This window comes from Semicossyphus pulcher, unplaced genomic scaffold (assembly GCF_022749685.1).
Source record: "Semicossyphus pulcher isolate SPU_LCO1_2020_fin unplaced genomic scaffold, fSemPul1.0.p SCAF_6, whole genome shotgun sequence".
Lineage (NCBI taxonomy): Eukaryota > Metazoa > Chordata > Actinopteri > Labriformes > Labridae > Semicossyphus > Semicossyphus pulcher.
Window position 1 is genome coordinate 31009098 of NW_027211737.1, and position 11773 is coordinate 31020870.

Genomic DNA, 11773 nt, shown 5'->3' on the forward strand with positions numbered 1-11773 from the left:
TGTTTTGTATTTCTTTAAACTAAACATATTTGTCTTGGACACAAAGCCCCAGATGAAGCTACAATACGTGTGTAAAAAAGTGTCGGAAGAGAACAAAGAAATTTGAACATTTATTTCACAAAAAAATGATTTCAAAGATGTGTTATCATGTCAGTGTGTGAGATGCTCAATCAGAGAATGTTTCATGTAATGAGAGGGATTTTGAAAATGCACCAAGAAGCTCTAACATAGTCTCCCGATGGCAGGCTTTACAGTGTATATCCTGTGAGTGTGTCTATAAAAAACTTCTTCTCCTGCCTGAAACACGTCAGCTGATCCACTGAAAGTTTACATGATTTATCCTGGGATGTAACAAGGTTTCTATTTTACTCTGACAGTATCAGAGCTAATGCTTATGATGTTTTGTGTGTTCGTGGTTACTGTGAAAGGACCCGTTATGAAAGCGTCTCCGCGAGCTATTCATCCACTTCCTGTTTACTTTTCCACCTGACCGAGCTTCTGTCCTTCCTGCCGTCATTTTCTCTGACAGAGGCGCCGTCACAGGAAATTAAAGAGGAGATAAGAAGCATGTGAACACACACATAAACACACACACACACATACCAGCTGATTTCCATCCGGATGCTTCTGACGAGCTCACAGTCAGTTTAACATGTGAGTCCAGGTGAGGAGAGAGACAAACACACAGGTGAACAGCAGGATTTAATGTTGACAGGGGTCAGAAGTCAGATACAGACTCGGGTATACTTTACATCTCAAGAAAAATATATGAATATATCTCAAAATATGACAAACAAACTCTAAAGGAAGTGGTGAAAGAAAATTCCCAGAATGCTTTGCAAACTGAGGCACTGTAACATAAAACATGGCTACTGTTGCAGGGAATCTTCACAAACAATCTTGCAAAATGTTTGAACCGTTTGGATCATGTTTACGTTGGTGCAAAGAAATAAGATCTTTATAACAAGCGAATCAGTAAAAGTTCTGTTCATGACGTCGATTCATCTTCGTGTTCAGGCTGGCCCACGCTAAAAGATCAGCCCATACACATAATGATTGATTGAACAGTTTTGTGTGGAGAGCAACGATATGACCCAAACAGCACACCACACACTAACTGATTCATTCACCAACAACCAGAGTCCGACTCTGACTTTAGTCTGAAAAAAATTGGCTTGATTATCTCGTAGTGTGTACCCCGCCTTAAAGACGACTTTAAGAGACGTGACTGTATTTTTAATGCTGCACGTATAAAGTTTTATTCCATCACTAAGTCCAGACTGACACTAAGTTTGGAGTCTTCATTTACCTTTTATAAAAACAAAAACAAAAGAGTTAAAGTAAATTAAACAGCATGTTGGTCTCATCTAACGAATGCTGCAAATGTTACCAAAATATAGATTATATTAAACATGGACATAAAGACATTTGATGGGTTCTGTCCCTTTAAGAGGAGAATGTTCTGGTCTGACTGCGACGACAGGAAGTCTGATGATGGAGGTAAAACATGTTTGGAGACAACATCACAACATAACATCTTCAGCTCTGTGTGTGTGTGTGTGTGTGTGTGTGTGTGTGCGCGTGTCACTCCTCCGTCTCGTCTTCTTCGCTGTAGTCGCTCAGAGGAAACTCACGACTCTCCTTCTGTGTGTTGTAGCTTTTCCTGTGCATCACACACTCCTGATCGATGATGGCCTGCAACAAACACACACACACACACACACACACAGTAGATCAATAAAGCAGCCTGTATGTGTGTGTAATCTGTGTGTAATTGGGAGTTTATTAGGAGGAAATGTTTCCTCTGCAGCTTTGAAGCAGCAGCCTCTGATCTGTGATCAGTCTAATCACTGTGTAATGACTTCACACACACACTTTGGCTGCAACTTCACAGAAACACACACACACTTCCTGCTGATCTGTCAGGACCTGCCGATACACCGTGTGTGTGTGAACAGATTTTAATAACCAGTGTACGGTCGGCTGTGTGAACACGACTTCTCGCTGTTGACACAGAGTGTTTTTGGGAATCCGTTCAGGATGCAGCCGCATTAAACCCCGCGGCCGTTTGAGCTCCATCAAGAGTTTCAACATTTGTGGAAGGTTCAGAACAAATCCACGTTACATCATCCGTTTCCTTTTCAAGAGAAGCTTTTCAAGTTTCTCACAACAACAAATGTGCTACTGGAAGAACTGCCTGTTGTAGGAGACGTCAGACAAAGTCAGCGTCCAGCGGAGCGTGTTAGCAGAACGTCTGCAAACACATCACATGACCTTTCACATAAACTGAGCTACATGTCAGTGCAAACAGGAACTGGCCCTCTGAGCCCAAACTGAGGCCCTCCTTATGGGGCTGATGTTGGGATGTACATGGGAATAACTTGGACAGCAGCTTGCCTCGTGCACATGGAGGCTTCGTCGTCAGCAGGAGTGAGATCAGTTCAGGACGTTCTGATCTTAAATCAGCGATGGTTAATGATCTATATTTACCATTTTCTCCTCTCTGACCGCCGGGTTACGTAACAGGAAGCAGAGCGGAGCGTACAGGATGTTGATCACCCCGATGAACACCATGAGACAAGGAAAACCCACCGCCTGGACCAGAGCGCCCCCTGTGGACGGTCCTGGAACAACAGACAAAGATTTGTAAATGTCATTATAGTAGTTGATTAGGAGCAAAGTAAATGTTTGCTGGTGGCTCGATTATATACAAGGTCAAGGGAGGAACATAGGGAGGAGTGGGGGAGGTGGGGGGAAATGAGAAAGGAGGAAGGAAGGAAGGAAGGAAGGAAGGAAGAAACAGGATAATAGGAGCACTAAGAGGGTCGAAGACGTGAAGGCAGGAAGAAAGGAAGGCAGTGATGTAGTGAGGAACATATAAGGAAGGAAGGAGGGGAGGAAATAAGTAACACAAGAAGGAAGGAAGGAAGGAAGGAGGGGAGGAACGAAATGAACACAAGAAGGAAGAAGGGAGGGGAGGAACAAGGAGGAAAGGAAGGGAGGAATGGATGAACATAAGGCGGAAGGAAGGAAGGAAGGAACATAGTGAGGAATGGGGGAGGTCTGGAAAAAGGACAAAGGAGGAAGGACAGACGGAAGTGAGGGAAAAAGGAAAATAGGAGCCTGACGAGGGAAGAAGGTGTGAAGGTGGGAAGAAAGGAAGGCATATAAGGGAAGGAAGGAGGGGAGGAACAAAGGAAAGAGGAGGAAAGGAAGGAAAGCCAGAGGAACACAAGAAGGAGGGAAGGAAGGAAAATAGGGAGCAGTGGGGAGGTGGGGAAAAAAGGAGGAAGGAAAGAAGGAAATGACGAACAAATGAAAATAGGAGCCTAAAGAGGAAATAAAGTGTGTGTGGCAGGAAGAAAGGAAGGAAGAAAGGAAGGCAATGATGTAGGGAGGAGTATAGAAGGAAGGAAGAAGGGGAGAAACAGAGAAACAAGGAGAAGGGAAAGAAGGGAGGAACATAGGGAGGAATGGTGAAGGTGTGTGTGTGTGTGTGTGTGTTACCTATAGCAAACCCCATACACAGCGCCACGTCAGCGATGGCGTAGACGCTGCCGTAGACGGAGGCGTGACGGATGTCCACCAGGTAGCCCATGATGGCCATCATGGAGGAGTCCACCATACCTGAGGGACGACAACACAAATCATTTCCTCCACTTCAGAAAGATCCCACCTGTCACAAACGAGTGATGTCACGGGATGATAGTCACCTATAGCAAAGCCCAGACCTCCGTTTGGTCCAATCAGACCGTAGATGTTGGTGGCAAAAGGAACCTGAAGCACACACAGTAACATGATGAGATGTTGGCCCAGCAGTTAAACTGGATGTTTTTTACATGAGGTTTGGTGCAGGTGGTGAGGACGGACTTTAATAAGGTAATTTGAAAGTTGTCTAATTTCACATCCTGTTACTGCGTCATTGATTGATTGGTTAAGATGCTTGATTGATGAACAGATAACCGGTTTGATGGATTCAGATGATTGGATGGATGTTGTACTTACACACAGCAGACTGATGCCAACGATGAACATCCCTAACATGGAGCAGAGCCACCTGGAGACACAGAAATACCCATCAGTCCCCTGCCTGTCTGTCTGTCTGTCTGTCTGCCTGTCTGTCTGTCTGTCTGTCTTACACCTGCAGGTTTACCAGAACTCTCCGGGATCAGGTCTGAACAGGAGTCAGACTTTTGAGGAAAGTAAATCTGTTAATCTGCTGATTAAACGTCTTCCTCTTTGGCACTGAAGTGAACCACACACACACACACACACACACACACACACACACACACACACACACTGACCGTCCCATCTTGTTGGCCAGAACACCAAACAGGTTCGTTCCGATCAGGTAGGAGATACTGGCAGGAAGGAAGGCCATACCTGCAACACAACACACACCTGTTAGAGAAGGGAGGGGGGAGGTGGAGAGGAGGGGTGTGATAACAAACACTGAAGCATGTTGAAGTGAACAGCAGATTCGGTGATGATATATCTGTGGTTTTGTCACTGCAAAATAAACGTACGACTCTTTTTCTGAAAGAGTTCACACAATGTTGACGGAGCTTTTCTTTGGTGTCCAGCACTGACTGTATGTAGGAAGTGAAAGTAGCAAAGGAAAGGTCACAAACTTGCTTTTCTGAAGCCTCGCGTTCTGCATTTCAAACGTTTAGTTTTTTAGAAGCCAGAAGTGACCGTATGTGGACAGAAAGCGACGGGTTCGCATGACCGTAAAGTCTTTAGGTAAAATGTTTACTGAGGTTATAAAACAAGAGAAACAAAGGATCATTTTCTCTAGACTCAAAACATGGTCGTTGTTTCCATAATTTTGTATTTTCTTTTATTTGTTGTCTCTTCTACAAACCGCTGACCCGAACAGCTGATGCGATACCGTGCGCTGCATGTGAAGGAATACAGGGCCGGTGCGCAGGGTGAGGCTTAGTGACGAGGGAAACGACTGTCTGACGTCAACCTGAGGCAACAAACTAAAGTCCACTTACTATTGATAAGAACCTCATACAACACAAACTATCCCTTTAAGGCTCTTCTGTGTCGGCTTGTATTTTCAGATCTGAGGTTTAGGTCCACTTCTTATAAACAGTTGGGAAAGGATGGTAACTTTGGCTGAGCAAACAAACATAAAAATATCTCTACAGATGGTGACACTTAAAAAAAAAGTGCAAACCCAAAGAAAAAGAACAAATTCAACATCCAGATGAAGACAGAGGCTCCAAACATCACGTTTACGCTCCATTTCACTGCTGTGAAAGTTTAAGGTTGGGCTCACAACAACTGCTTTACACACAGTTGGCTCGTTGTATCCACAGCAATGCATCATACTCTATAAGAACAGCCCCCCCGTCCTGTGAGAACCACATATCTCTATAAAAGGAAGTGAGACAGGAAGTGGGGTCGTACCAAGTTGCCATTTTGGGGAGCACATGGTCTGCATCATCCAGATGGGCAGAGTCGGCTCCAGGATGGCGACGCCCATGTTTGCAAAACACAGAGACCCTGCAGACAGACGGACAGACGGACAGAGAACTGTCAATGCCCTGAAACCCTCACTCACATTAGAGTGAACAGGTAAACGCCCACCTGTCACAGATCTACACGTCTTGTCACAGGCGTCTTCCTACCTGCACTGATGAGGATGTACGGGTCTTTTAACAGCGTCAGCAGCGGAGTCCCCTCCACACTCTGCAACACACAAACAGAAGCTGGTCATTCTGATCCGAGCCAGGCCAGACTAACAGAAACCAGAGCATCCTTCATCAGGTGGGACCAGACCAAACTGTAGTCTTAAATCGGACTCACCCCAGGAGAGATCTTTGAAGGCTGCAGGATGAACAGCTGCAACACTGCAACACACAAACAGCAGAGCATGCTCACTTCCTCTGTTTAGCGAAGATAAAACAATAACTGTTAGCGTTAAAAACTACAGATCCCATGACTCTTAGTGAGGCTAAGACTAAATTTGATCATCTCAGAGAATATTCAGAGTTTTACTTCTGGTAAATGTTCCCCTCTGGAGTGTCAGAGATGAAGCACAGGTGGAGAAACAGATGGATGTGTATAAATGTTTATCAGACACCAAAATGTGTGTTTGTATTTAAGCTGTAAGTCTTGTGCTTTGTTTTTCACTCGATACATATATTTGTTTGTTTCATCCCTTTTGATTTTTCATTGTTTCAGTGTGATGTTGTGAACTTGATTTCTGTTGGGACCCCCTTAAAAACATCTCAAAGGGTTTAACCTCGTAAATAACATTCAAACACAAAATGCTCTTAATGTCTTTGTTGTTATTGTTTCATGTAAGGTGCCTTCGAGTACCTTTTAAAGCGCTGTACATATGAAATGTGTTAGTATTATTATTAATATTACCTCCATCAAACACAGCCAAGAAGGCCAGGATCAGGAAGGGGGCGCTCTTCCCCACAAACTCGTACATCACACTGCCGAATGGAGCTCCAACTGAAACACAACACACACACACACACACACACACACACACACACACACACACACACACACAGTACAAGAAGTGTTTTATTTATATGTGATTTTGTGATATATTCATAAGTACAACTTAAGGGGCATACATCTTATTTTTACTTGTAAATATTGATTCTATTTGTAACACTAATATAAACATGTTAAGTTTAAAGATAATAAGAATTCTTCAGAGACGTAGTAGAGTAACGGTGTAGTAGAAGTAAATTGAATTCCTCAAGTAAACTACCGTGCATGTGTGCGTGTGTGTGTGTGTGTGTGTAAATTATTATTTAGATAGTAAACAAACACTCCTTACCCAGTGAGCATTTTCATTTTCACTGACTATATGAAGACGATTAAACGTTCTGCCCCCCCCATTCAATCACTCTCACTTTAACAGCACCATTGAACTGTTTACACTTCTGTGCAATATTTTCATTACTATGCAAATTTACTGTGCAATGTCACTCTCCATGTTTACTTGTATTTGCAATATTTGCACGATGCACTTTACTTTTTTTCCAGTTGAGTGAAGGGAGACGGCCAGAGTAAGCATTTCATTGTCTGGTGTAACCGCTGTGTTTTTACCGTGCGTATGACAACAAACTTCTTGAATACTGAATCATCTCATTTAGCGGCTAAAATAATTGTGTAAGTGAGCGGTGCATCAAAGTCACCACAGAAAACATTATTCCAAATCGAATTGGATTCGATCTTACGAGCACTTGCATTCACTGCCAGCAGTCATCACAGTCTGTCACCGAGGTCATGTGACACGTCTTTCCGTCAGGTATTAATGAACCAGGTCAGCACCCTGGGGTCGTCTTGCCTTTGTATTCAGAGCTGCACAGCTGAAGTCCCTGCACATGCTCAGACTTCTGTTTTCTTCTTTAAAACTGCTCCCTTTACGATGTCTCTGAACATAATAATAATTTATTTAAATATCGTCTGTGTGAAGACCAGATTTCACCACCGCAGCAAAATGATTCTGGAGAAATGCCGCTACAATCGTCACTTTCATGGCTAAAATCAACAAATTAACAGCATGATGAAACAAAATGTGTTTCTGACACGTTGATGTTGAAACCGTATTTAAGCCGGTTGAAAAATGGTTGAAATGAGGTCTTTCACATGTTTCACATAGAAATCCCAGTTGGTGCTCACTGGGTAGGAGAAAGAATGGGTACAGACAGCTTCACTCCAGTATACCGAGGTCCCTTCTTTGTTAGGTGGACATTGTTGAAGCTAACACGTCCCCTTTTGGTAATGTCTTATAAAAAATTAAATCATTTTGCTGTAAAATTATCAGAAAACAACTTGGAAGTATTTTTGTTGTTGTTGTTTTCTCAAATGACCAGAAACCAAAAAGAAGAAGTCCCCACTTAGCCTCTCTACTCTGATAGTCCCCTGATGGTAATATAGATAAGTATGAGTGTGTGTGTGTGTGTGTGTGTGTGTGTGTGTGTGTGTGTCTCACTCAAGACTCCCATAGCCAGTCCTCCCAGTGCGACGCCCATGGCGATGCCTCTCTCCTCATCATCTGTGTACACACTGGCCAACATACCCAGACCTACACACACACACACACAGGTGAGGATATGAGGTCACGTCTTCTTCTTCGGTGGTGGTAAACACGACTGTTTATGTGAACCATAAAGCGCTGACCTGCCACAGAGGAGAAGGAGGAGCCGATCCCCTGCAGAGAGCGAGCGAAGAACAGCAGAGCGTAGGTCCCTGAAAACGCAAACACTGACACACAGAGACACACACACTTATGATAGGATATTTCTTTACAGAACTCACACTGACATCGATGTGTGTGTGTGTGTGTGTATGTGTGTGTGTGTGTGTGTGTATGTGTGTGTGTGTGTGTGTGTGTGTGTGACTTACTGATGGTTGACACAAACATGATGATGAAACCAGCGAACATGGGGATGTGGTATCCGATCCTACAGACACAGAGAGTCAGGGAACTGAAGCAACACTCTCATTCACACATTACTTGTTAAATTCAAACACACATTCACGACTGTGATTTCTGTAAGACGGATGTTTTTGTAAGATTTGTAAGAAGTGTGAATGCTGCATTTAATCTCCATTTTAAAAGGCATCTTCACAACAACATCACCAGTCTTAAAGGGCGATTGTGCAAAAGGCTCAGGGAACGGGAAGACGTATGGGCAGTTTAACCCGTTGCTAGGCAACGACCGGTTTTGCACACGGCTCGCTCTGGTTCATTAAAGTGTTTTTCAGCTAAAAGTTTGTGACGTTTTCACAGAAGTTACATTTCAGTTGTTTCCACAGTTTGTCCATAAAGACTTTAGTTTCTGTTGGCAATTTTTATCATCATATTGTAAATTTACCAGCTGTTTATGAAGCAATTAACAAGCTAGTTTATATTCAGTAGTCTTTTTATCCGTCCTGTATGTAGCCTATTTAGAGGAATTTCTGTTATAGATTATAGTCTCTAATACCTGCTTAGCACTGTTTATTTCTTATAAGTGTATAAAGTTGTTAGTCTTTATTGTGTTTATGTTAATTGTAGAGAAGGCATAGCGTGTATGTAGCTAACGTAGCTAACGTAGCTAACGTAGCTAACGTGGATGTCTTTTGTTTCCTCTTTATTTTAGAACCACACCCCCACGTAATATTATAAACCAGATCAGTGCTCAAACGATATCCCAGCCTCCCGTGTCCTGAGTACACCCCATATTGCTGACTAGGATCCTAACCACAAGAGCTTCACTACAGTGATTCCAATATATTCAAACCTGGTTCCTGTTTTAACACATTTTAGGGTCTTAATGCAGACAGGTACAAAAGGTTTGGGAATTTCTCCTGTAGTTTGCCTGAAACAGGCTGTAATGGCTGCAATGTAATCCTTTGGGGCAACTGCATCAGGTCAAAGTGGCTTTAAAGAGAGCGATGTAACGTCTGTATATGGTTAAAAAATCATCTTCCTCTGTAACAAAAAGGTCTATCTCTGTAGGGTCATGTCTGTAATGTTGTCACACACTTAGAATAACAATCTGAGCCTGTCAGTGGAAACAACAAGAACTTTAGTGGACGTTATTTGATCAGTTGCATTTCCCAGCATTGAATACATCACAGCGCTGCAACCCGAAGCAATTCTTAAATTAAATGTTGTTAGTCACTTCGACCCCAAAATATGTACAATTAGGCCCAAGGTTTCATAATACCAAAAATACCCAAGATGCTGTAAAAGTAAAATAACTCAAAGCACATAACAGGAAGTTAAAGACTGTCTGTGATGTGAATAAACCACTAAGATACCTGTTGGTGAGCGGCCCGACGAAGGGGTTGACGAGCAGCTGGATGAGAGCTTTAGAGGCGAACAACAAACCAACACGAACATTTTCCTCTTCCAGAAACGCACTGTCCTGAAGACAGGTGGACTCCTGCAGCAGAGGAGGAAGGAGAACTTATGAGCTCACCTGTAAAGTAAACACAGATCCATCAGAGGTACACCTCCACCTACCGTAGCGTTTGACGTCTCGTTGATCTGCAGGTCTGGGGTCAGGCTGGTCTCGATTGTTGGCTCGATGTCGGGGGTCGTTTCAGTCTGAATCTCCTGCAGACTGAAGGTCGTGTTGTCGAACAGAGACACTAAAGGAGGGAAGGAGGGAGGAGACGACCGGGGTATGTGCTCTGACGGTGTACCCAGGACTGGTGCACTGTGGCTGGGCCGAAGGAGCTGTGATGGCTGCCTGGAGGTCTGGAGGTTTGACCTGGATGAGGGAGACTGTGGGGACACTGTGCCCATCTGTGGTGCACCGAGGCTGGTTAGAGGAAGCAGGGATGGCTGGGCGGTCTGAGGCTCCGGACTGGGATGCTCCATCGCGTAGAGGAAGGTCGGGATGATCGGCACTGGAGGAAGTTTAAATGATATCACAATACTCAAAAGAAGCTACTCGACTTCTATAACCTTTATAATCACTATCAAGTCATGGGCAGGTCAAAGAGCTGTTTAAATATTGTCTTCTACAACCTAAAGAGAGAGTTCAGATAATGAATGTGTTAAAAGGTAAATTATAACAAGTTAAAGCTCGTGAAGCCGCCACTGGGCATCTTAAAAGCCATAAGAGGATAAGAACAGCAGAGAGGAGGAAAATATTTCATCTGACATCAAACTAAAGGAGACAACAGTGAACTGAGCCTGCAGACTTTAAAGTTCAAGGTCACAAGGTCATACGTGTGCATGTGTGTGACCTCTGCAGCCGTTACATTCAGCTCTGACTCTAACCGCTGTGACAGCCGTGACCTGCAGGTTTCCAGTTACGTCACAAATCAGCAGCTCAGACTTTATCATGGAGGAACATCAGAGGACAAGCTGCTGCTGAACCACGTCAGAGGCACCACGAGGCCTCATCCAGACACCAGAGCATCAGTGAGCGTATTCACACGGCGGCCATTTGTCAGCACACTCAGAGTGGGAAGCTCACTGTGTGTGAGTGTGTGTGTGTGCGTGTGTGTGTGTGTGTGCGCGCACGTACTCACCGACCACAGTGAGCAGCATGTTGTCGAGCAGCAGAGCGACACAAACCACGACCAGGACGAGTCTGGGAGAACCTCGACTCTGACTGAGCCACGCCATGTCTGCACACAGAGACCTTTATATCATATTTCTCTCACGTTTTCTGCGCTTCAGTAAGTTTGCATGTCTTTGTTTGGCACCAGTGATGAGAGGACACAGACAGGAAGTCACTTTGTGTCTTTTTCGTCAACACTTAAATCAGTTTAAAGTCCTGTTTATGAACTTCAGTATTTAATTCAAGCTGCAGCTCATCATCACTGCCCCTCCTCTCGACAAAATTACTAAAGACACTAAAAAATGTTACAGAAAAACATGAAAGATGAAAATAATATTCTATTTAAGCAGAAATTACTTTAAATAAGATAATTTAACACATTAAAATGTGGGCTTACTGTAGTTTAATGTAGCTTGCCTTTATGTCAGTCCCTCCAGGATTTCGCAGATTGTTGTGGCATTAAACGCCTGATTTCGCGGTAGCTTTTTTAAACAGTTGCAGTGAAATTTATTTCCTCTTAAACACACGACACATCCACTGTGAGCGACTGGGGCAAACGCTGCAATAAAGCCACCGATTGGCTGAGTGAGCTGTTTCACTTCCAGTCGATTTCTGTGTCAGGACTCAAATAAACTGTGTACAAATTTAAAGGTAAATTTCAAAGGAGAATTTACACATTATTCACGATATCAACGCTGCTCTTATTTCTTGATCATTGATAAGAG

At 43.6% G+C, this 11773-nt stretch overlaps 1 protein-coding gene across 1 annotated transcript; it reads right to left on the bottom strand.

Annotated features, from left to right (window-relative positions):
- Positions 1-1468: 1468 nt before the first annotated feature.
- LOC138610615 (chromaffin granule amine transporter) lies at positions 1469-11113 on the bottom strand. Its single transcript, XM_069683405.1, has 16 exons — positions 11017-11113; positions 9998-10386; positions 9793-9917; positions 8389-8447; positions 8164-8247; positions 7976-8068; positions 6388-6477; positions 5821-5864; positions 5643-5703; positions 5422-5517; positions 4308-4386; positions 4006-4057; positions 3714-3777; positions 3508-3627; positions 2491-2624; positions 1469-1695 (listed from the first exon to the last, which is right to left on the bottom strand). Exons 1-16 carry the CDS (start codon positions 11111-11113, stop codon positions 1585-1587), a joined length of 1698 nt encoding a protein of 565 aa, XP_069539506.1. The 3' UTR covers positions 1469-1584.
- Between the last annotated feature and the right edge of the window lie 660 nt (positions 11114-11773).

Bases quoted from the DNA above. Each gene is read 5' to 3' on its own strand.
- LOC138610615 (XM_069683405.1), bottom strand. From the start codon at position 11,113: ATGGCGTGGCTCAGTCAGAGTCGAGGTTCTCCCAGACTCGTCCTGGTC. The intron at 9,918-9,997 runs GTAGGTGGAGGT...CCTCTGCTGCAG, and splicing joins ACGAGACGTCAAACGCTACG to GAGTCCACCTGTCTTCAGGA. The intron at 8,448-9,792 runs GTATCTTAGTGG...CTGTGTCTGTAG, and splicing joins GTCGGGCCGCTCACCAACAG to GATCGGATACCACATCCCCA.